The sequence below is a fragment of the Schistocerca nitens genome, chromosome 5 (assembly GCF_023898315.1).
Source record: "Schistocerca nitens isolate TAMUIC-IGC-003100 chromosome 5, iqSchNite1.1, whole genome shotgun sequence".
NCBI lineage: Eukaryota > Metazoa > Arthropoda > Insecta > Orthoptera > Acrididae > Schistocerca > Schistocerca nitens.
This window is the reverse complement of record NC_064618.1, coordinates 814,952,534-814,977,850: the sequence shown is the minus strand read 5'-3', so window position 1 is coordinate 814,977,850 and position 25,317 is coordinate 814,952,534. Positions and strand designations below refer to the sequence as shown.

Sequence of the window (25,317 nt, the reverse complement as noted above, 5' to 3'; positions counted from 1 at the left end):
GTTTGTCCTTAGGACTGATGACCTTAGCAGTTAAGTCCCATAAGATTTCACTCACATGTGGCACCCTTGTCTTTGCGACGTGCATGCAGTAAATGCAGAAACGTAATGGCATCGTCAAATGCTCCAAATGGCATCAACGTGCCGTTATTCTCTTCTTGGTTGCCGAAGGACCAGCATCAGAGACATCCATCGGAGAATGGAAAATGTGTATGGGGTAGAATGCCTGTCGAAACCCACCGTTGTAGAATGATGTGCCAAATCGCGACACATGGCGCTGGTCGACCTGGGAGGCCAGCTTCATCCTTTACGGACGCAAGAATTTCTCATCTCTCGCCATTCGATTTTCACGCCTTCCGTCCCTTGGAAAAGGCATTGAAATGTCGACGATTCCTGTCGTACGAGGATGTACACCATGCAGTTACACGGACCTCTTCACGCACCAGGACACGGTGTTCTACGAAACGAGTTACTTCAACCAGTTGCTTGATTGCTTCAGTGCTCACGACGCTTTGTCTGATCAGCGTACTGACTCTGGACTTCAGAGCTTTCGAATGAAAACCTTTTGATCTCCCCTAATATAATAACTAATTAAGTTTCCCATCTCCATTTCTTTAAAGAACAGAACTCTCATGTACAAAATATTGTACTGCCTGTATTGCCCGAAGTATGTGTCACACAATGATGTAATTTTGCAGGTACATTCAGTGGTGTATATGTATATTGTCTGCAAAAGGTGTTGCGAAGCACTAAGGAAGTTATAATCTAAAACTCGCCCGCCCGGTTAGCCGTGCGGTCTGACGCACAGATTTCCGGATTGGGAAGGAGCGCCTGGTCCTCGGCACGAATCCACCCGGCGGACTTGTGTCGAGTTCCGGTGAACCGGCCAGTCTGTGGATGGTTTTTAGGCGGTTTTCCATCTGCCTCGGCGAATGCGGACTGGTCCCCTTATTCCGTCTGAGCTACGCTATGCCAGCGATTGCTGTGCAAGCACTGTCTCCAACTACGCGTACACCACCATTACTCTACCATGCAAACATAGGGATTACACTCGTCTGGTGTCAGACGTTCCCTGTGGGGGTGGGCTGGGGGGGGGGGGGGGGGAGGGGGGTCCAGCGGTGGCCGAACCGCACAATAACCCTGACAGAGTGGTTCGGTGTGGGGCGGCGGAGGGATGAAGTGGACTGCGGTAGTAGTCGTGGGGTTGTGGACCACTTTGGCTGCGGCGGGGACGGAGACTCTCCGTCGTTTCTAGGCCCCCAGTCAACATACAACACAATACAATGTAAATCTCCATGCCCGATTCTGTAATTGTATTGTGTGAATAGCAAAAATGTAGTACACTTTTTCCATTCATTACTTTGTGGGGTGTCGTAAGTGAGACTAATTTTCAAAATAGTATGAAGTTATGTGAAAAATTTATTGGAATCTCAAACTGATATTTCTAGATTTCGAGAAGCCTTTTGTTACAGTTCCTCACAAGCAACATTCAATGAAACAGTTCCTCTTACAACCGTTCAATGGGTAAAGCACCATTTTCTCATACACTGAGCCGATAGGCGTGTTCTCCCTAAACGTTGCTCAGTGTGTCTGCAGGAATAGTTCCAACAAGGGTATTTCTAGAGTGGGGTACATCAGCTGGTAGGGGAAGCACATAGATATTACCCTTTACGAACATCCAAAAGTAAAAATCACATGACGTCAGAAAATGAAGGTCATGCAAAAGAAGCTCTGTCATCCACCCGTGCATCGCACCATCTTCCTCCAAATAAAGTTCTATGGTTCAGTTCATTCAACTTGAGGAAAGAGCAATAGTTCTAGCGCATCAAGGTAAGAAACGCCAGCTTCAGTTGCTTCATCGAAAAAGAAAGGCCAACAATCTTTCCGCCGTGATACGGCACAAAAAATGTTCAATTTAGGGTAGTCTCGTGGCACGTCTACCATCTAGTAAGGATTTACTGACTGCAAGATATGGAAATTTTGATTGTTCAGTTTTCCACTTAGGTGAAACGTCAGCTCATCAGTGAAGACGACACGATCCAGAAAATCTTCATGATCATTCAGCATCATTTCGTCTGGAAAGTGGGCACGGAAACCGTAGTCTGTAGGCTTCAGAGGTTTTAACAACTGCAGGTGACACGGTCATAGTTATGGCTCTTTAAAAGTGTCTGCGACTGCTAGTTCAGACTAGCCTTCCTAACTGGCACGGAAACCGTAGTCTGTAGGCTTCAGAGGTTTTAACAACTGCAGGTGACACGGTCATAGTTATGGCTCTTTAAAAGTGTCTGCGACTGCTAGTTCAGACTAGCCTTCCTAACTGATTTCTTGCGGCTACCCAGAAACACTCTCACTCGTTCAGCGTGATATTTAATCACTCTTGGTCGTCCCACTCATCACGTGGAGCACAGGCATACAAGCAAAACTGTTTGAATTTGTTCTTCCATTTGATCTATTATTTATAACTATAAGTTAAATGAAACACTGCCTTAAAACCCTGAAATTCATTTTGAAACACGCTGTATATTTGAGAGACATTACGTAAACACTGTTATTTTGTCGCAGCTGAATATAAACCTTATCATCACTAATCTACGAAAGTGTCATTTCGATTACAGGTGATCTACTGCTAATACCTTACAGCGGTATCTACTTCTGCTGTTATTGACTGAAAGAAAACATCTGAAAGTGGACTGTCACCTTGACGATGTCGTGCATGAGGCTGTAGCGGAACATCCAGTCGAGCTGTATCTGCTCGTTCTCCAGGATGTCCTGCAGGCTGCCCTTGGGGCAGTACTCGGTCAGCAGGTAGCAGTTGGGCGGGTCCACGCAGGCGCCCAGGAAGCGCACCAGGTGGTCGTGGTGCAGGTCCTTCATCTGCAGCAGCACAGGCTCCTATAAACACTCAGCTAGCGACGTGGAAGAGAGGCTAAGCAGAAAATACACTACTGCTCATTACAGTTACTACACCACGAAGATGACGTGCTGCAGACGCGAAATTTAACCGACAGGAAGAAGATGCTGTGACATGCAAATGATTACCTTTTCAGGGCATTCACACAAGGTTGGCGTCGGTGGTGACACCTACAACGTACTGACGTAAGGAAAGTTACCAACCGATTTCTCATACTCAAACAGCAGTTGGCCGGCGTTGCCTGGTGAAACGTTGTTGTGATGCCTCGTGTAAGAAGGAGAAATGCGTACCATCACGTTTCCCACTTTGATAAAGGTCGGATTGTAGCCTATCGCGATTGCGGTTTATCGTATCGCGACATTGCTGCTCGCGTTAGTCGAGATCCACTAGCAGTTAGCACAATATGGAATCGGTGGGTTCAGGAGGGTAATACGGGACGCCGTGCTGGATCCCAACGGCCTCGTATCACTAGCAGTCGAGATGACAGGCATCTTATCCGCATGGCTGTAACGGATCGTGCAGCCACGTCTCGATCCCTGAGTCAACAGATGGGGACGTTTGCAAGACAACAACCATCTGCACGAACAATTCGACGACGTTTGCAGCAGCAGGGACTATCAGCTCGGAGACTATGGCTGCGGTTACCCTTGACGCTGCATCACTGACAGGAGCGCGGGCGGTGGTGTACTCGACGACGAACCTGGGTGCACGAATGGCAAAACGTCATTTTTTCGGTTGAATCCAGGTTCTGTTTACAGCATCATGATGGTCGCATCCGTGTTCGGCGACATCGCGGTGAACGCACATTGGAAGCGTGTATTCGTCATCGCCATACTGGCGTATCACCTCTTGTTCGCATTGACGGCACTTTGAACAGTGGACGTTACATTTCAGATGTGTTACGACCCGTGGCTCTACCCTTCATTCGATCCCTGCGAAACCCTACATTTCAGCAGGATAATGCACGACCACATGTTGCAAGTCCTGTACGGGGCGTCCTGGACACATAAACTGTTCGATTGCTGCCCTGGCCAGCATATTCTCCAGATCTCTCACCAATCGTGGCCGAGCAACTGGCTCGTCACAATACGCCAGTCACTACTCTTGATGAACTGTGGTATCGTGTTGAAGATGCATGGGCAGCTGTACCTGTACACGCCATCCAAGCTCTGTTTGACTCAATGCCTAGACGTATCAAGGCCGTTATTACGGCCAGAGGTGGTTGTTCTGAGTACTGATTTCTCAGGATCTATGCACCCAAATTGCGTGAAAATGTAATAAAATGTCAGTTCTAGTATAAGGTATAATGAATACTCATTTAACATCTGCATTTCTTCTTGGTGTAGCAATTTTAATGACCAGTAGTGTAAATCCAGTCGTTTGTAAGGAATAATAGGAAGAATAAATGCCTTTGGAAGCACTGTTATTAACACAAAATACTCGAAATACTGTTTCAACATCATCATGTTGACTTCCTCGGCACTTGCATGGGCTGGACAAAAATATGGAAACACTGAAAACACCACACATTGCCATGCGTAATATGGCAAAGGAAACACGTTGACATTCAAAAAAACTACCAGGAATCGATAAACACAGGTTCCGTATGGTTTTCAAGGGAAATCTTAAACTATTTACTTACTAATCCGTAGCTTGGGCCTTAGTGACCACATACCTGCTCCACACTCCCCCTCAATTGTTCCCGATTGCGTGCCTCCTGCCACCACTCGCCCGCTCCTAGCCTCATGTCCTCGGTGTCCTTGTCAATATTGTCCTGCCATCTTGTCCGCGGTCGTCCTCGGTATCTCCTGCCAGCTACAGCTTCCAGAAACACATCATGGGGTGTCCTCACTTAATTCATCCTTGCCGCATGTCCAGCCCAGATGAATCTTCTTCTTCTTATTCTTTATATAATGTCAGGCTGTGTGTAAAGCTCTGTCAATTCTTTTTATTTTCGAATTCTCGATTCCCCTGTTTGTGAATCTATCACAGGACCATATTTTTTCTGACGATTTTTCGTTAGAAAAGAAGTAGTTGAGGTATAATTTTTGCAGAATAGTGACAAGCTCAGATAACGACCATGAAGATGGATAGCGATCATGCACTCTTCTCTAAAAGCAGACCACGAAACTCAGTAGTACTGAGATCTGATCACTATGAAGGTCAGGACAGATACGACAGTTCAACCATGTGCTCACAAAACCAGACCTGGACAGTGAGAGCTGTGTGAACCGGAGCCCTATAGTCTTGGAACACAGTACCACCATTGGCGAAAATACGTGGTACCATGGGATGGACCTGTTCACCCAAAACGGCAGTAATGTGACCTTACAGTATAACCGTGTAGCTCATGGACTACCGAGATATGGCTGCCCGAATCATCACCGAATCCCAGCCATGGTTCACTCTTGAGGTGCAATCGTGGACAGAAGTCGGAAACAGCGTCAAACAAGACTCACCAGACCAAATAACATTCTTCGATTGCTCCATAGTCCAGATCTCATGGTTTCAGCACCACGTTTTATATTACGGGTATTTCCATCATTGATGAGTGGTGTTGGAATTGCAACTCGCCCTGCAGTGTCCTGCTTTTGGAATTCCCGTTGTGTTGTTTTGGTTCCGACATGGTTCGCCAGTTCTACATTCAGTTCTGCTGTTACTTTTGGAGTCACCGTCGTCCTATTTTTCGCCAGAATGCTCTTCGATAGTTATTTGTCACGATCACTCAACACACACATACACTCCTGGAAATTGAAATAAGAAGACCGTGCATTCATTGTCCCAGGAAGGGGAAACTTTATTGACACATTCCTGGGGTCAGATACATCACATGATCACACTGACAGAACCACAGGCACATAGACACAGGCAACAGAGCATGCACAATGTCGGCACTAGTACAGTGTATATCCACCTTTCGCAGCAATGCAGGCTGCTATTCTCCCATGGAGACGATCGTAGAGATGCTGGATGTAGTCCTGTGGAACGGCTTGCCATGCCATTTCCACCTGGCGCCTCAGTTGGACCAGCGTTCGTGCTGGACGTGCAGACCGCGTGAGACGACGCTTCATCCAGTCCCAAACATGCTCAATGGGGGACAGATCCGGAGATCTTGCTGGCCAGGGTAGTTGACTTACACCTTCTAGAGCACGTTGGGTGGCACGGGATACATGCGGACGTGCATTGTCCTGTTGGAACAGCAAGTTCCCTTGCCGGTCTAGGAATGGTAGAACGATGGGTTCGATGACGGTTTGGATGTACCGTGCACTACTCAGTGTCCCCTCGACGATCACCAGTGGTGTACGGCCAGTGTAGGAGATCGCTCCCCACACCATGATGCCGGGTGTTGGCCCTGTGTGCCTCGGTCGTATGCAGTCCTGATTGTGGCGCTCACCTGCACGGCGCCAAACACGCATACGACCATCATTGGCACCAAGGCAGAAGCGACTCTCATCGCTGAAGACGATACGTCTCCATTCGTCCCTCCATTCACGCCTGTCGCGACACCACTGGAGGCGGGCTGCACGATGTTGGGGCGTGAGCGGAAGACGGCCTAATGGTGTGCGGGACCGTAGCCCAGCTTCATGGAGACGGTTGCGAATGGTCTTCGCCGATACCCCAGGAGCAACAGTGTCCCTAATTTGCTGGGAAGTGGCGGTGCGGTCCCCTACGGCACTGCGTAGGATCCTACGGTCTTGGCGTGCATCCGTGCGTCGCTGCGGTCCGGTCCCAGGTCGACGGGCACGTGCACCTTCCGCCGACCACTGGCGACAACATCGATGTACTGTGGAGACCTCACGCCCCACGTGTTGAGCAATTCGGCGGTACGTCCACCCGGCCTCCCGCATGCCCACTATACGCCCTCGCTCAAAGTCCGTCAACTGCACATACGGTTCACGTCCACGCTGTCGCGGCATGCTACCAGTGTTAAAGACTGCGATGGAGCTCCGTATGCCACGGCAAACTGGCTGACACTGACGGCGGCGGTGCACAAATGCTGCGCAGCTAGCGCCATTCGACGGCCAACACCGCGGTTCCTGGTGTGTCCGCTGTGCCGTGCGTGTGATCATTGCTTGTACAGCCCTCTCGCAGTGTCCGGAGCAAGTATGGTGGGTCTGACACACCGGTGTCAATGTGTTCTTTTTTCCATTTCCAGGAGTGTATGTCCATGTTATGACTTACGTTTTCCCACTTTCCTTATGTGCGGTATAAATCTTCGATACGTTGTCTCTTGTAACAACAAACACTTTGGCTACCGTGGTTACGGGGAGCTCCCACCATACGAACGCCGGCAGTTTTCCCACGTTTGAATTCACTTACTTCCAACATAATACACTCCCAGCTACACAGAGCACAGCTCTGGCCACTTCTGGCATTTGCAACATACTGAGGTCGTTGCGCAGATGGTGCTCGTGGTAAAACACAGCAGCGCGAACAACACGCTCGGCTAGCGTCCGAAATTACGCGCAAGCATGCACGTCCTGCTGTACTTCCACATTTTTGTCCAACCCCTACACCTGCATTGTTTGTAAGGAGTACGTACTTACAAGAGAAATCATAACATTATGCAGCGTGGTCGAGATGAAAGTGTTTATATGTCTGGTCTGTAATGAGTTACCGTAGCCAATGATCGGGTAAATTACTCATTATGGAAGATGGTTTACGTAGTCATCGTTGCCGTATACGCACGATCTCTTTCCTGTTGAGACTGCATTGTGCTGAGAGTCCAAAGAGACACCATCAGAATGTTCATGCATGCTGTACCTCGGCGGCACTGCAACTATAGATTCTAATTAGTCCTACCGTCGAGCTCTTTCTTTGATTTCAGCCTTTACTGCGTAGAGTTTTCCTGTTTGCTTAATCAGCGTCGGTTTGCTACAGGATATCTAAATTTTTGAAAATGTGTTGACAATTTACACTTATGCTGTCACAAGGATTTAATCGTTTTTACAATATTTAAAGTTGTTTTATCTTGAAACAACCTCTGACAGCTACAGTTAATCGGCAGCCAGCGCATTCAGTTTCCCTAAAACCCTGAAGTGAGATAAAATTCAAGGTCATGCGAGGTAAACAAATCTTAGAAGCGAGAATCAGGATGCTTACTTTATTCGTAGCCAGAAAGCGTCATAACACCATCTTTAGGTCTGTTGACAGGTCTTCCACTGTCGTTGGCAAGTTGTTGTCATGTCGTTGCTCACATTTTTCGGGTATCAGAAACCAAAGCTATTTCGATCATGTGCCAAGGAATTTTTAGAATAAAGTGTAATTCTAAACTGGAGGTGTGCCCTTGCCTTCCTTCCTTAATAATTACTAAATATTAAGTATGTTGTGTATTAGATGTAGCTAATAGCATGCGACTCGCAATAAATGTAAAGCAAAAACAGTAAAACGCCTTGTTATGCGCAACATAGGGCAGGGTAATTAAATAGGTAAATAAACTTCCACAGTAGAAAAAGACCTAAGTGAGACTACAACCATACAAACGACTGACGGTTAAAGACCTAATCATTGTATTACTAGTTGGCACCCGTGCAGCCGGCGAATGCTATTACCTTGCTCGTATTAGACACCAAAACTGATAACTGACTGGACACAATGATAAAAAGCCCATAGGTCAAGCGAAACAATGAAAGTACTTTCATTCAATACCACTAAAGCAAAACCATGTTTTATATCCTATGAGTAAGGTAGCAGTCTAGTTATCTTCGACTATCATCAATCATTGAATACGAATTCGCTACTGGAAACACATTTTCTCTGAAACTCCCTGTTCTATTGAAACAGTATGGGCCAGTATATCTCTCCTACTTTTCAAACTAAGGAACGGTTTTATGATTCCTACATAAACTTCAAGAGACGTTACTAACCAAGATCCAAAACATGCTATTCAGGAGCAAAATTTTTCTGACAGATGACATGGTGCACCGGAATCAGTCCCTGTTGCGAGAAAGGAATTTCTTCTGTGGAACCTATGTTCATCCTCCGCGCTGTTACGGTCTCGCACAAGTAACTTCCAACTCGTCCACTGATGAAGTAATTTTGAAATGGAAATCACAGCAATGTTCGTTTAAGACATCAATTACTGGTTGCTGAGTCGAACAGTGGATATGCAATGATGGTGTCATTCTGAATGACGGTGATACTGGCTAAATACTGTAAGTAGGCTGTTTAGGTTATTATGTTGGTAACGCCACGTAGCGCTCTGTATGAAAATCACTGACTGTATTGTGTGCAATCTGGGGCTGGTTGGCATTGTTGAAATAATCGCTCTTGTAGTGTTGGGTAGTTGGATGTGAACAGCGCGTAGGGTTACACAGTTGGAGGTGAGCCGCCAGCAGTGGTGGATGTGGGGAGAGAGACGGCAGAGTTTTGAGAGCGGACGATCTGGATGTGTGTCCGTCAGAAAAAGGAAATTTGTAACACTGGATGTCATGAAATGATAAATATATTATTATGACTTTTGACCATTATTAAGGTAAATACATTGTTTATTCTCCATCAAAATCTTTCATTTGCTAACTATGCCTATCAGTAGTTAGTGCCTTCAGTAGTTAGAATCATTTATTTAGCTCGCAGTATTGGCGCTCGCTGTATTGCAGTAGTTTGAGGAACGAAGATTTTTGTGAGGTCAGTGATTCATGAAAGGTATAGTTTGTTGTTAGTCACGGCCATTATTTTTTGGGCATTATTGAAAGTCAGATTGCGTTGCGCTAAAAATATTGTGTGTCAGTTTAGTGATGATCAGAATAAGTAAAGAGAAAACTGTCTGAGTACGTTGAGTTTTGCTCAGCTGTTTGAAAGTCTAATAACGTAAGAGTTTTACCATCACTGTCATTCTTTATATTCAAAGGGGAAGTTTCAATACGTGTAAACTGGAGTCTCACGTATGCTAAGACGAAACTTAAAACGTTTTTCTGTCTTTGACTGCGTGATATTTACTTGAGGCAAAATACTTAGTTACTAGACCTGACTTAGAGTTCGTAACTCTTACATAATCCGGTGCAGACAGATACTAGCCGCGCTGCCGAAAGGAAGTTGAGGAAGAGTGAGTATGAAGGAAATGAGACTAATAACATATAAACTAGTTTTAATTTATAGTTCACAATCTGGTAGTGTATGTGGGTGTGTGTTTGGTGCGGGGGCGGGGGGAAGGCGAGGAATCGTTTGCGTTGTGGGAACAACGAGATCGCGACACAGGTATTTAATAACAAAATAATAGGTGTGCCTTATTATTCAGAGTTATTGTAGACAGATCAGCGCCGTCCAACACAATATATAACACATTATTAATAAAATAACACATACAAATACATACACACACACACACACACACATATATATATATATATATATATATATATATATATATATATATATATATATATATATCCCTCGAAAACTCTAGGCATGGAACGTAATGGTGAGACAAAGAATGTATGACATAAAGAGAACATGTACATACCCTCTTCAGTTCGAGAAGGAGCGCTCTGTTTAGTTCCACCTTTTTGTTTATTTCTTTAAGAGCAACTTTCGAGCCCTGAAACAATCACCATAGTTTTCTTATACTCGGAAATATAGTAAACATAAATTTTTATGACTAATAGTTACTGTTGTTAAAGTTTTTGAAAAATATTCTTGAATCTGACATTGGCAAAAAATCGCTTACCCTATAGATAGCTGTCTGTACGTACATCTGCTTGTTTCCATCACCTATGCTGAAATCATCATCCGAGATTGTCTGAAAAAAAAATGTTAATCCATGACATTACAAAATGTTTGTTGTGAGTTACTTTGCTTCGTTAATTAAAATTATAGCTCAGGTGTTCTTTTAAACCTACACAAAAATCACAGTCATGAGAACTTCATTCACTTTAACAAAAAGTATTGCGACATAATTACATGAATATTCCTGATAATGTCAGAATAGGAGGACGCGATTGTAAGTGCAATGTAAAATTACAAAAATTTCAACTAAAAGTTTTTAAATTTTCCAGAACGTTTCATATGTTGTCGCAATCCATTTTAACAGTAAAAAACGTTTTCCGAAGTAATATCCAGTTTGGTAGCTTAACTACCATCTTCAGGTCACATGCAAATGCAGTTGCAGTGTAGCACAACATTGCATCGTCCATAACAGTCTTATTTTCAATCTTCAGGTAAAATCAGTTATCCACAGCTACTCTATCTGTGACAGCTACTGAAACAAAAAGCCAGTTCAGCCTCGTAAAAATTTTATATGCTGATACAGTCATATAATTACTTTCGTTACAATTGTAACTGTAACCAGAGATTTGCTGGGTAAACTGTACTTGAAGTCAAGTGGAGAAGTTACTTAGTGTGACGATGTTGCATATATATTTTAGGTTCTACTTTTGAATTCAAGTACAGCTTACTTGGCAAATTTCTGCTTACAGTTACCGACTGTAACGAAAATAACTATAAGGACGTGTCATCTGATGATGGTAGTTAAGCTACCGAAACTGGTCATCACTCTGCAAAAAAAAAAAAAAAAGATTTTTGTGTTAAATGCGATTAGAGACAATACATAGAAATTTTTTTAATATTTCAAGAAATTTTATAGGAAGTTTTCAAATTTTTATAATTTCACATTTGATTAAATAATCGCATCTAAATTTTTTGCGTCATTTCATAAGGCGCTGTCTTACAGCCACTGTATTGCTGGAAAACATGTTTTTTAACAGAAATCTGTAAAAGGCAAAACACTAGAATGTGTAAGAATTGCTGCAAAAACCGAGAATTACATGTGGTGTAGCTGTCCAGGAATGTTATTGAAATCTAAAGAGGAAAATGGTTGGTTGTTGTGTTTTTCCCTTGCAATCAATAATGAGTAACGATCTCATATTATTGTTATTGGTCTAGTACGAAAATGATAATTTTTGGATCACGGGGAAAAAAAATTCACTTTCTCCTCCGTTTCAAGTCAAATTTATTGAGCCACTTCTTTGACTATCAGTAACTGTACATCGCCTTCCCACAGAACTGCAAAATGAATCTCTTGCCAAATTTGCTGGTACAGTCTCTCCAGAAGAGACATCATTGTCTGTAATAGCGAGGTGGTGGAGTGGTTAACACACTGGACGCATATTCGGGAGGACGATGTGAAAATCCGTGTTCGGCCATCGAGGTTTAGGTTTCTCATGATTTGGCTCAATGACTTTAGGCAAATTCCGGGATGGTTCCTCTCAAAGGGCACGGCGTTTCCTTCTCCAGCCTTGACGGCTTGTGCTTCGTTTCCAACGACTTCGTTGTTGGCGGGGCGTTAATCATTAATCTTCAATCCTCCTTTCTTCTGGAATACCAGTCTCCCCATTTTATGGCACTAATGAACAACAAAGAAACAAAATCATTAAGAAATGTAGTAAAAAGTGTCAGGATTTGAGTCTGGAACTTGCTCCAGTGAACCGGATGTTCAGATCACTTATGTGAATGAGCCTTCTTGCAGGAACTCAAGTCACGTCGTCTTCAGTGGAATCTTCCTTCCAATGTTTCTTTATTCCTTTGTGTGTGTCCTGTAGCTACCAACACAATTTTGACACACAAGCCTAAATTAACGAAACATGTCATCATTGCTGTAGTTGACATGTCCTGATATTTTCTTGGTTTCATAGTTATTTACAGTGTGTGTTGTCATTCTGTATACGCGGTCTTTTGGCTGACACAAACCTCTCTCTCAACACTCTCCGACACTCCAGCCAGCAGAGGATTTGAGCTTTCATACTGATTCATGTCTCACCTCATATGTGCTTTGAAAATTACAAAGTGTCCATCTGCCGAAATATCAGCCGTTTTGGGGTACGTAACCCTTGGAAGCTATATTTACAGTGCCAGGGTTAATAAAACGAAATGAAAGCCAAAATTAAAATTTATAAGGACTATAAAACTAATATTTACTTTCCAACAAATCCAAAAAAAAGGTCAGAATTAAGGTTAACAAAACAGAGTTATCCGAGTTTCATTCAAGTGACATCAAAGTGCAACGTAAATAAACTAAGAAAGAATGAACTTCGTTTCATATACCCGACTTTATCTTTATGACTCACTGAATGCCAATTTCAGAAATTCACTATCATAGTGTGGCTGACGATACAGGTGAAGCACACAGAAGACAGGCTTAGATATCAATGTAACTTCGTGGACGTACACACTTTTGGCCATTATCTAAACTATTAGAGATGCAACACTCCGTAACAGGTAGAACGGCCACCAGTGTGCTTTAGTGTGGTAGGCGTTTAGTGTTGTTACCAGGCCTGGAGGAAGTGGTAGCAAAACGACTATTCACGTTGGTGTGTGGAATGTATGGGTCTGGTGACATACCATCTGACAATCGGAAAAATATCATCCACACAATTCCGAAGACTGCAAGAGCCGACAAATGCGAGAATTATCGTAAAATCAACTCGACAGCTCATGCATCCACGCTGCTGACAAAAATAATATACAGAATAATGGAAAAGAAAACTGTGAATGTGTTAGATGACGATCAGTTCGGCTTCAGGAAATGTAAAGGCATCAGAGAGGCAATTCTGACGTTGCGGTTGATAATGGTAGCAAGACTAAAGAAAAATCAGGACACGTTCATAGGATTTGTCGACCTCGAAAAGCTTTCAACAATGTGAAATGGTGAAAGCTGTTCAAAATTCTGAGAAAAATAGGGATAAGCTACGGGAAAAGACAGGTGATACACAGTATGTACAAGACACAAGAGAGAATAATTCGAATGGACGACCGAAGTGCTGGGATTAAAAACGGTGTAAGACAGGGATGTAGTCTTTCACCCCTACTGTTCAATCTGTGCATCGAAGAAGCAATGATAGAAATAAAAGGAATGTTTAGGAGTGGGATTAAAATTCAAGGTGAAAGGATATCAATGATACGATTCGCTGATGACGTTGCCATCCTGAGTGAAAGTGAAGAGCCGTCTGTTGTGGCCGAGCGGTTCTAGGCACTTTAGTCTGGAATCGAGGCACAGCTACGGTCGCAGGTTCGAATCCTGCCTCGGGCATGGATGTGTGTGATGTCCTTAGGTTAGTTAGGTTTAAGTAGTTCTAAGTTCTAGGGGACTGGTGATCTCAGATGTTCAGTCCCATAACGTTCAGAGCCATTTGAACCATTTTTGAAAGTAAAGAAGAATTACGCTGAACGGAATGAACAATCTAATGAGTACAGAGTATGGATTGAGAGTAAACTGAAGAAAGAGAAAAGTAATTTGAAGTAACAGAAATGAGAACAGCGAGAAGCTTAACATCAGGATTAATCGTCACGAAATAGATGAAGTTAAGGAATTCTGCTACCTAGGCACTAAAATAACCTATGACGGACGGAGCAAGGAGGAGATCAAAATGAGACTAGCACTGGCAAAAAGGGCATTCCTGGCCAAGAGAAGTCTACTACGCCAAACGCACGCCTTAATTTGACGGAGAAATTTCTTAGAATGCACGTTTGGAACACAGCGTTGTATGGTGGTGAGACGTAGACTGTGGAAAAACCAGAACAGAAGAGAATCTAAACATTTGAGATGTGGTGCTGCAAACAAATGTTGAAAATCAGGTGGATTCAAAAGATAAGGAACGACCAGGTTCTGCACAGAATCGGAGAGGGAAGGAATATGAGGAAATCCTTGACAAGGAGAAGGAAAAGGATGATAGGACATCTGTCAAGACATCAAGACATCCATGGTACTAGAGGGAGCTCTAGAGGACAAAAACTGTAGAAGAAGACAGAGACTGAAATACATCCAGCAAGTAATTGAGGACATAATACTCTGAACCTCCCCCCATGAACCATGGACCTTGCCGTTGGTGGGGAGGCTTGCGTGCCTCAGCGATACAGATGGCCGTACCGTAGGTGCAACCACAACGGAGGGGTATCTGTTGAGAGGCCAGACAAACATGTGGTTCCTGAAGAGGGGCAGCAGCCTTTTCAGTAGTTCTAGGGGCAACAGTCTGGATGATTGACTGATCTGGCCTTGTAACATTAACCAAAACGGCCTTGCTGTGCTGGTACTGCGAACGGCTGAAAGCAAGGGGAAACTACAGCCGTATTTTTTCCCGAGGACATGCAGCTTTACTGTATGATTAAATGATGATGGCGTCCTCTTGGGTAAAATATTCCGGAGGTAAAATAGTCCCCCATTAGGATCTCCGGGCGGGGACTACTCAAGAGGACGTCGTTATCAGGAGAAAGAAAACTGGCGTTCTACGGATCGGAGCGTGGAATGTCAGATCCCTTAATCGGGCAGGTAGGTTAGAAAATTTAAAAAGGGAAATGGATAGGTTAAAGTTAGATATAGTGGGAATTAGTGAAGTTCGGTGGCAGGAGGAACAAGACTTTTGGTCAGGTGATTACAGGGTTATAAATACAAACTCAAATAGGGATAATGCAGGAGTAGGTTTAATAATGAATAAAAAAATAGGAGTGAGGGTTAGCTACTACAAACAGCATAGTGAACGCACTATTGTGGCCAAGATAGACACAAAGCCCATGCCTACTACAGTAGTACAAGTTTATATGCCAACTAGCTCTGCAGATGTTGAAGAAATAGATGATATGTATGACGAGATAAAAGAAATTATTGAGGTAGTGAAGGGAGACGAAAATTTAATAGTCATGGGTGACCGGAATTCGTCGGTAGGAAAAGGGAGAGAAGGAAACATAGTAGGTGAATATGGATTGGGGGGAAGAAATGAAAGAGGAAGCCGCCTTGTAGAATTTTGCACAGAGCATAAATTAATCATAACTAACACTTGGTTCAAGAATCATAAAAGAAGGTTATATACCTGGAAGAATCCTGGAGATACTAAAAGGTATCAGATAGATTATATAATGGTAAGACAGAGATTTAGGAACCAGGTTTTAAATTGTAAGACATTTCCAGGGGCAGATGTGGATTCTGACCACAATCTATTGGTTATGAACTGCAGATTGAAACTGAAGAAACTGCAAAAAGGTGGGAATTTAAGGAGATGGGACCTGGATAAACTGAAAGAACCAGAGGTTGTAGAGAGTTTCAGGGAGAGCATAAGGGAACAATTGACAGGAATGGGGGGAAAGAAATACAGTAGAAGAAGAATGGGTAGGTCTGAGGGATGAAGTAGTGAAGGCAGCAGAGGATCAAGTAGGTAAAAAGACGAGGGCTAATAGAAATCCTTGGGTAACAGAAGAAATATTGAATTTAATTGATGAAAGGAGAAAATATAAAAATGCAGTAAATGAAGCAGGCAAAAAGGAATACAAACGTCTCAAAAATGAGATCGACAGGAAGTGCAAAATGGCTAAGCAGGGATGGCTAGAGGACAAATGTAAGGATGTAGAGGCTTGTCTCACTAGGGGTAAGATAGATACTGCCTACAGGAAAATTAAAGAGACCTTTGGAGAGAAGAGAACCACTTGTATGAATATCAAGAGCTCAGATGGCAACCCAGTTCTAAGCAAAGAAGGGAAGGCAGAAAGGTGGAAGGAGCATATAGAGGGTTTATACAAGGGCAATGTACTTGAGGACAATATTATGGAAATGGAAGAGGATGTAGATGAAGACGAAATGGGAGATAAGATACTGCGTGAAGGGTTTGACAGAGCACTGAAAGACCTGAGTCGAAACAAGGCCCCGGGACTAGACAACATTCCATTAGAACTACTGCTGGCCTTGGGAGAGCCAGTCATGACAAAACTCTACCATCTGGTGAGCAAGATGTATGAGACAGGCGAAATACCCTCAGACTCAAGAAGAATATAATAACTCCAATCCCAAAGAAATCAAGTGTTGACAGATGTGAAAATTACCGAACTAGAAGTTTAATAAGTCACAGCTGCAAAATACTAACGCGAATTCTTTACAGACGAATGGAAAAACTGGTAGAAGCGGACCTCGGGGAAGATCAGTTTGGATTCCGCAGAAATGTTGGAACACGTGAGGCAATACTAACCTTACGACTTATCTTAGAAGAAAGATTAAGAAAGGGCAAACCTACGTTTCTAGCATTTGTAGACTTAGAGAAAGCTTTTGACAATGTTAACTGGAATACTCTCTTTCAAATTCTGAAGGTGGCAGGGGTAAAATACAGGGAGCGAAAGGCTATTTACAATTTGTACAGAAACCAGATGGCAGTTATAAGAGTCGAGGGGCATGAAAGGGAAGCAGTGGTTGGGAAAGGAGTGAGACAGGGTTGTAGCCTCTCCCCGATGTTATTCAATCTGTATATTGAGCAAGCAGTAAAGGAAACAAAAGAAAAATTCGGAGTAGGTATTAAAATTCATGGAGAAGAATTAAAAACTTTGAGGTTCGCCGATGACATTGTAATTCTGTCAGAGACAGCAAAGGACTTGGAAGAGCTGTTGAACGGAATGGACAGTGTCTTGAAAGGAGGATATAAGATGAACATCAACAAAAGCAAAACGAGGATAATGGAAAGTCAAATTAAATCGGGTGATGCTGAGGGAATTAGATTAGGAAATGAGACACTTAAAGTAGTAAAGGAGTTTTGCTATTTAGGGAGTAAAATAACTGACGATGGTCGATGTAGAGAGGATATAAAATGTAGACTGGCAATGGCAAGGAAATCGTTTCTGAAGAAGAGAAATTTGTAAACATCGAGTATAGATTTAAGTGTCAGGAAGTCGCTTCTGAAAGTATTTGTATGGAGTGTAGCCATGTATGGAAGTGAAACATAGACGATAACTAGTTTGGACAAGAAGAGAATGAAGGTTTCGAAATGTGGTGCTACAGAAGAATGCTGAAGATAAGGTGGGTAGATCACGTAACTAATGAGGAGGTATTGAATAGGATTGGGGAGAAGAGAAGTTAGTGGCACAACTTGACTAGAAGAAGGGATCGATTGGTAGGACATGTTTTGAGGCATCAAGGGATCACAAATTTAGCATTGGAGGGCAGCGTGGAGGGTAAAAATCGTAGAGGGAGACCAAGAGATGAATACACTAAGCAGATTCAGAAGGATGTAGGTTGCAGTAAGTACTTGGGAGATGAAGAAGCTTGCACAGGATAGAGTAGCATGGAGAGCTGCATCAAACCAGTCTCAGGACTGAAGACCACAACAACAACAACAACAATACTCTGAAATGAGGAGGTTGGCACAGGAGAGGAATTCGTGGCGGACCGCATCAAACCCGTAAAAAAAAAAGTAATGAGGGCGCTGCAACATTCTGTGGTATCCCACACCGCCACACGACTGGTCAGAGACTCCATCGTCGGGGAATATGATGATCACCTGGAGAGAGGTCCCATTCTTCCAAAGTTTTGGAGAGGCACAGCGGTATTGCTCCTGGCATAATGGTGAGAGAGACATCAAGTATGACTTCAAGTGATGCCTGGTACTGACTGACGAACAGCACAGCAGGACATTTTGTGTCGTCATGTGTTACCTCTCATACGACAGTATCGTGGTGCTGTTTTTCAAAAGGACGATGCTCGTCTACACGTGGCACGTGTCTCTATGAATTGTTTGGATGGTGCTGACATACACCCGTGGACAGCAAGATACACAGACACGTCCCTCATCGAGCAGATTAGGGATCAGCTCGGACGTCAACTACGTCCCATTGACATAACCAGGATACCAAGGACCGTTTACAGCAGTTGTCGACCAGCCTGCCTCAGGAGAGGAAGCAACCACTTTATGAGACCCTTACAAACCCAGTCAGTGTATGCACGGAAGCCAGGAGGGGTGAGGCAACATATTGCAAGTGGGTTCATATGTCCAAGTTCTTTGTAAAATTGATTCGATGCTTAATGTGATAACATCATATGTCCTCTCCAGCCATGAAGTTTCATTTCGTTTCCTTCTCCTCTTTTCGGTGCTTCACTATCTTTGAGGCACTTCATAATTCGAATAAAATGTAGCAAATGTTACACCATTTCCATTTGACACTCCATTTTCCAACGCTTAAACAAGGCTTCTCCTAACCTTCAACTTAGTTACGTGCAATGCATCACAGCAAAAACAACTCTAGAATCCGAAATTAAAAAAAAAACTCACTTGATATATATACGCTTATAGCAACCTGTGTGTCAACTTGACAAACCGCAAAAACCACAAACTTTAGAATCATAAAATATTTTCCACGTAAATTTTGGCAGCAATGGTAAATTATATACTTAAGTATTCCTCATGCGATGTACCGCATGAGAAACGTTCACACCACTGTTGTTACAGCATTATGTTTACTCGGTTTGTCGAAGATATTTCACGCGGTAAATCAAACCTGTATCGTAAATAATTATGTGCTCATCAATGAGAGTGCGGAAACGTGGGCCACAGATCGTAGACGCAAGCTGCGGTGCGTCGCGGCCATCTGAACAGATCTTGACTGCCGTCTAGCTGCCGATGTCCATTAGCCAGCGTCCGATGGATCGAGAGAAAACCCGAACAAAAATTGTTCTACTCTGAACAGATAATCACGAGCCGATTATGGATATTTTTTCGCAATTTTTTGCCATTACTGACTACTTAAAAATCAAGTAAATGATCTGTTCTACTTTCGGCAGAGTGATTCTTCTAGTAGACAAATGAAATGCGGTTCAAACTATGAAAGAAGGAGTAGGATCGAACTCTCGATTTTCCTTTTGAACTGCACGAAATTCTCCATTCAACACTCGGCAGATGCAGCATCAGAACAGCTCCAGAGGAGGCTATCACTATCACTAGAATCTTGGACATTCCACGCTGTTCACACCTGCTGGTGGTTGGAATTTGGATCCCCAGGGCAATTACTTTTATGGCCGCTGTAACTGAACGATTCGGAGCTAGGCCAGTCGGCAGATGGTAATGATTGTGTCAAAGATTGTACAGTATCGTCATCATTTCCCTCGAACAGCAGTCATTTACAGTCAGTTCAACAAGAAATTGTACGCGATAATTTTAAATGTGACGTCCGTAGAGACATCTGTGGCAGCGGTCTCGAATCTGTAATCAGTGTGCTTTTGCATAGTGTGTACATAAACAGCGTGAGAGATGAATGTTTTGTTTTGTCGGTTGCAGTTTAAAATGAGTGCAAAATATCTGCAGAGTGACGAGGCAGTGTGCCTTGTAAATGATCCAAAGGGACCAAAGCTTCCAAACTTAGCTGCTGCTAAAATTCTTAGAAAGTCAAAGCATTCGTTGCAAAGTGGGTCAAATGATATTTAGAGGTAGGAAACGTGGATGACGTACGGGAGAGAGGGTTAGGATGCCAAGCTATAATCGACAGTGACGGCGACTGGATTAACTATTAGGTAATTGTGCAATTAGTAATAACATGTATTTTCATGCAAACATATATCTATAATAGTGTCTTTTATTTTTTACAGATAACAGCGTACACTTTCTTGTGGAACTGACTGTAAAAGGTATTGCTTTAAGTAGAAGATGCTATTTGTTATTAAATTAAAGCGACGTATGTTACCCTAGTGAAATCTTGAAATGAGTAGCGATGCTATGACATTATAACAAAATTTTTAACATTGCGCTGCTGTATAGTTACCGCCAAATGGCAGCTGTACACAGTAATTTGCTGCTGAAGAGAGCGTCATGTGACTTGGTAAGTAAAAAAAACTGCACCCCAAGAGACTTAGACCTAAATAACTGGTTAGTAAACTACAGGTAATATTGAACAGATGTTCTATTTTTGAGTAGTCATCAGTCTACTGACTGGTTTGGTGCCACCCGCCACGATTTGCTCTCCTATGTTACCCTCTTCACTTCGGAGTAGCACTTGTAACCTACGTTCTCAATTATTTGCCGGACGTATTCAAAATTCTGTCGTATTCTACAGTCTTTACCCTTTACATCTCCCTCTAGTACTATGGAAGTTATTCCCTGATGTAGTAACAGATGTCCTATCTCCTGCCTCTTATTCTAGTCAGTGCTTTCCATAATTTCCTTCTATCGTCCGTCCCGATAGCTCAGTGGCGCCGGCACGGTAACTCAGCGTGTTCGGTCAGAGGGTTAGCTGCCCTATGTAACAAAAAAAACTGAGTTAATGGATCAACAAGGAACTGAACGGGTGTCTTGCGACGTCCGCACCGAACAGATGAAACGAACGAAAACGAACAAAATGGGATTTAAAAAAAAAAAGTGGTCAGCGTGACGGATTGCAGTCCTACGGGACCGGGTTCGATTCCCGGCTGGGTCGGGGATTTTCCCCGCTCAGGGACTGGGTGTTGTGCTGTCTTCATCATCATTTCATCCGGCTCGCAGGTCGCCCAATGTGGTGTCGAATGTAATAAGACCTGCACTAAGGCCGCCGGACCTGCCCCGCAAGGGGCCTCCCGGTCTATGACGCCAAATGCTAATCTCCATTTCATTATTTTCTGCGCCGATGCCTCATAAAACCTCGTCATTACTTACCCTATCAGTAAACCTAATTTTCAAAATTCGTCTGTAGCATCATGTCTCTAATGCTTCAATTGTCTTCTGCTACTGTTTTCCCACGGTCCATGTTTCACTACCGTGTAATGCTGTGCTCCAAATGTACATTCCCCCCCCCCCCCCCCCCAAAAAAAAAAAAAAAAATTCTTCGTCAAATTAAGACTCATGTTTTGAAAAGGAAAGTTGCTGCTCACCATATAGCGGAGATGCTGAGTCGCAGAAAGGCACAACAAAAAGACTGTCACAAATAAAGCTTTCGGCCATTAAGGCCTTCATCGACAATAGACAACAGACGCACGCAAACGCAACCAACACACACGACTACAGCCTCAGGCAACTGACGAAGGCCTTAATGACCGAAAGCTTTATTTGTGACAGTCTTTTTCTTGTGCCTTTCTGCGACTCAGCATCTCCGCCACATGGTGAGCAGCAACTTTCCTTTTCATAATATTGTTACATTCCATTCCGGATTTTCAATTGTTTCATGAAGACCGAAGTTTGATACTCGTAGACTTCTCTTGGGCAGGAATGCACTTTTTGCCAGCGCTAGTCTGCTTTTTATGACCACCTTGTTCCGTCCATCATGGGTTATTTTGCTGCCTAGGTAGAACAACCCCATAACTTCGTCTTCTTCGTTATCTCCAATTCATGTAGCGAGCTTCTCGCTGTTCTCATCGCTGCTGCTTCTCATTACTTTCGTCTTTTTTCGATTTACTCTCAGTCCATATTATGTACTCATTAAACTGTTCATTCCATTGAACGGATTCCTTAATTCTCCTTCAGATAGTGAGATATTTATGACAGAGTCTTCGTGCGTAATCGATTAGTTGGTGAAACTTGGAAGCACCAGATGTAAGCTCAAAAAAATGTGTGTGAAATCTTATGGCACTTAACTGCTGAGGTCATTAGTCCCTAAGCTTACACTCTACTTAACCTAAATTACCCTAAGGACAAACACACACAGACACCCATGACCGAGGGACGACTCGAACCTCCGCCGAGACCAGCGGCACAGTCGATGACTACAGCCCCTTAGACCGCTCGGCTAATCCCGCGCGGCCCAGATGTAAGTGAAGCGAGGTGTCGACACTGTGTATTTCATTGTATCTGTCTCATTTTATTATGTAAAATACTCGGTCGGTTCTCTGTCATCATGTTCTGTTATTACAAGTATTATACGACACTGGCCAAATAAAGTGAAGTTCACATAACTGGAAGAAGAAATGAAATGAATCTTCGCAGGTTGACAGGGTATGTGATGTTATTGCAGATATCATCTCTTGGTGCTCTTCGGACTCCGATTTTTTTCGATATGTTTCTTTAAATTTACCTGTTGAGACTCTCAGATACTTGGAAAGCACTCAAGAAAGGGACACGTAAGGGTTCTCTACACCGTCATTTTCCAGAAAATGCTCCGTATAAAGCCATTCGCCTTTCGTATAATCGACATTTCGTGCTCGTTCCACTTTATGTTACTTTGCAAAGCTACACCTAGGTATTTAATCGAGGTGGCTGTGTCAAGCAGCACATGACTAACGATATATTCAACCATTATAATACTTTTTCCCTCCCACCTGCATTCATTTACAATTTCTCACATTTAGAACAAGCTGCTACTCCTCTCACCAAATAGAATTCCAAGCGCTATGTTTCTACACTCACTGAATGATGACACTTCCCGTACACTAAAACGACGCCGCGCAGGATTAGCCTAGCGGTCTAAGGGGCTGCAGCCATGGACTGTGCCGCTGATCCCGGCGGAGGTTCGAGTCCTCCCTCGGGCATGGGTGTGTGTGTGTGTGTTTGTCCTTAGGATAATTTAGGTTAAGTAGTGTGTAAGCTTAGGGACTGATGACCTTAGCAGTTAAGTCCCATAAGATTTCACACACATTTGAACATTTGAAGAATAATGTCAGTAGTAAACAGTCGCAGATTGCTGTTCTGACCATCTGTCCAACTGTTTAAGTATATAGTGAACAAGACAACCTCTCGCTCCTATCACACTTCTCTGAGGTGCCTCTAGTTTTTCACTGTTTCTGACGAACACTAGCCATTCAGGAACAATTACATCAAAAGAATTGAAGTCACTCCCATGTATGAGGACCTATTCCGTGTGCTCGGACGACTGTAAGCAGCCTGCAGTGCGGAAATCTATAAAAAGCTTCCGGAAATCTCGAAATATGCAACCTGCCTGTTGTTCTTCATCCACGGTTCGCAGAACATCGTGCGAGAATCAGACAAGATGAGTTTCTCATAGGCGATGCTTTGTAAACGTGTGTTGATTTGTGGACAGAAGCCTTTGTGTGTCACGTTAATCTGTTACAATAGAGATTGGAACATGCTCAAAAATTCTGCAGTTAATCGGTGTTGCCGATACTCGCCAGTTATTCTGCTTGTCAGTCCCTTTCCTCTTTTTATAAAGGGTAGTCACCTGCGCTTTTTGCACTCACTTGGGACTTCACACTAGGGGAGAGATTCGCGATAAATGCAAACTACACCATCCAGTCGCATTAATGTGAGAATCTGTGAAAAGCCACCTTTCGCAGCGGGGACCAGTGCGAGACGTGCAGAAGAGTCAGTGAGGTTCTGGAAGGTACCTACAGGCAAGCCAACTCCAGTGCAGTGGCCAGATGTGCTAGGTTTCTCGGTTGAGGATTCACTGCATGAACAGCCCGATCCGTAGTGCCACGCATTTTCGATTGGGTTTAAATCCGAGGAGTTTGGTGGCCATTGGAGTACAGTAAACTCACCGTGGTGCTCTTCGAACGACGCTCCGTACGCAGCAAGCTGTGTGAGACGTTGCATTGTCCTGCTGGTAGATGCCGTCGTGACGAGGAAAAAGGAATCACATGTAGGGGTGGACATGGTCCGCAAGCACAAATAAATACATGTGTTGATCCATTATGCCTTCCAGAATCACGAGCCAGCATTTGCTTTCAGATGTTGCGTACCATACACGCGAACGGTTTTCTTCTGATGGAGCATGAAACGTTATTCATCTGAAAAGGTCACCTATCGCCATTGAGTTGACGTCCAGTTGCCGCATCGTCGTGTGAATACCAGATTTCATCGCCGAAGAACAACAGTCAGCATGGGTGCTTCAATGGGGCACCTCCTGCGGAGGCCCCCAGGCAGCTATGTTCGCTGAACTGTCGTTGCGGAAACCTTGGCTTATCTGTCCAGTTGCTCAACAGTTGCATGTCTGTTCACCAGTACACATCTCCAGAGCTGTCGTTCAACCCTGCCATCCACGGAATGGGCTGCACCACAGCTGCCTAGGTCCCAGACGAGACCAACGACGACTGAAGAGAATTGTCCAACGTGACAGACTGGGATGCTATCCAGACCTGGTGATTTATTTAGTTGTCTACTCTTTCAGTTGATGTTCAATGCCACATATGCCAGTTTCTATCTACTCCATACGACAGTTAGCGCGGGGGTTAAAAAATGGCATCTCTACGCTCATTCTGTTTAAATGGATATTTTAAAAGCGAAATTTAAATCTTCAGCTTCACTTTTTCCAATCAGGTTCGTTGACGAGCGGGTGAATAGCAGCCTTCTACCGGCTTTGTGACTTATGAATTTTCTCGCGTTCTCATGAAGATCTTTCGTTAAGATTTTATGGTCGAAGTTGGCGTATGCTTCGCGCATCGATCTTTTATCAACACACAAACTTGTAGTAGCTTCTGCCTGTCGACATTTCTAAAGTTTTTTTGAACGGAAAGTGCAAACATCTCCATTTTCTCAGCGGTTTCTGGATTTTATTCGTACACACAGAGTAACCTACATACTTGGCACCTATCTCTCCAAAGAACGAAATAAAATAATCTTTTACTTTCCCCGTAATTTTCTTACTTACATCATAGTGGAACTAAATTATGTTCATTTGTTGTCGAAGTAGGATGCTAATCACTACTTACCTGCTCTTCTCAGCATAAAAACTCTATTAGCCTTCTTCATGGATTTATTACCTTGGTAATAATCGTCGGTATGATGACGTAGTAATCGTCAGTCTCGGACTCTATACTA

General features: G+C 43.5%; 1 protein-coding gene across 1 annotated transcript in view; it reads right to left on the bottom strand.

Annotated features, from left to right (window-relative positions):
* Positions 1-25,317, bottom strand: part of LOC126260737 (atrial natriuretic peptide receptor 1-like) — a 506,740-nt gene that overhangs the window by 228,370 nt on the left and 253,053 nt on the right. Inside the window, exons 11-13 of the mRNA XM_049958075.1 lie at positions 10,575-10,646; positions 10,371-10,445; positions 2,695-2,871 (exon numbers count right to left, since the gene is read on the bottom strand). Coding sequence (XP_049814032.1) covers positions 2,695-2,871; positions 10,371-10,445; positions 10,575-10,646 — 324 coding nt within the window. The remainder of the gene's footprint in view (positions 1-2,694; positions 2,872-10,370; positions 10,446-10,574; positions 10,647-25,317) is intronic.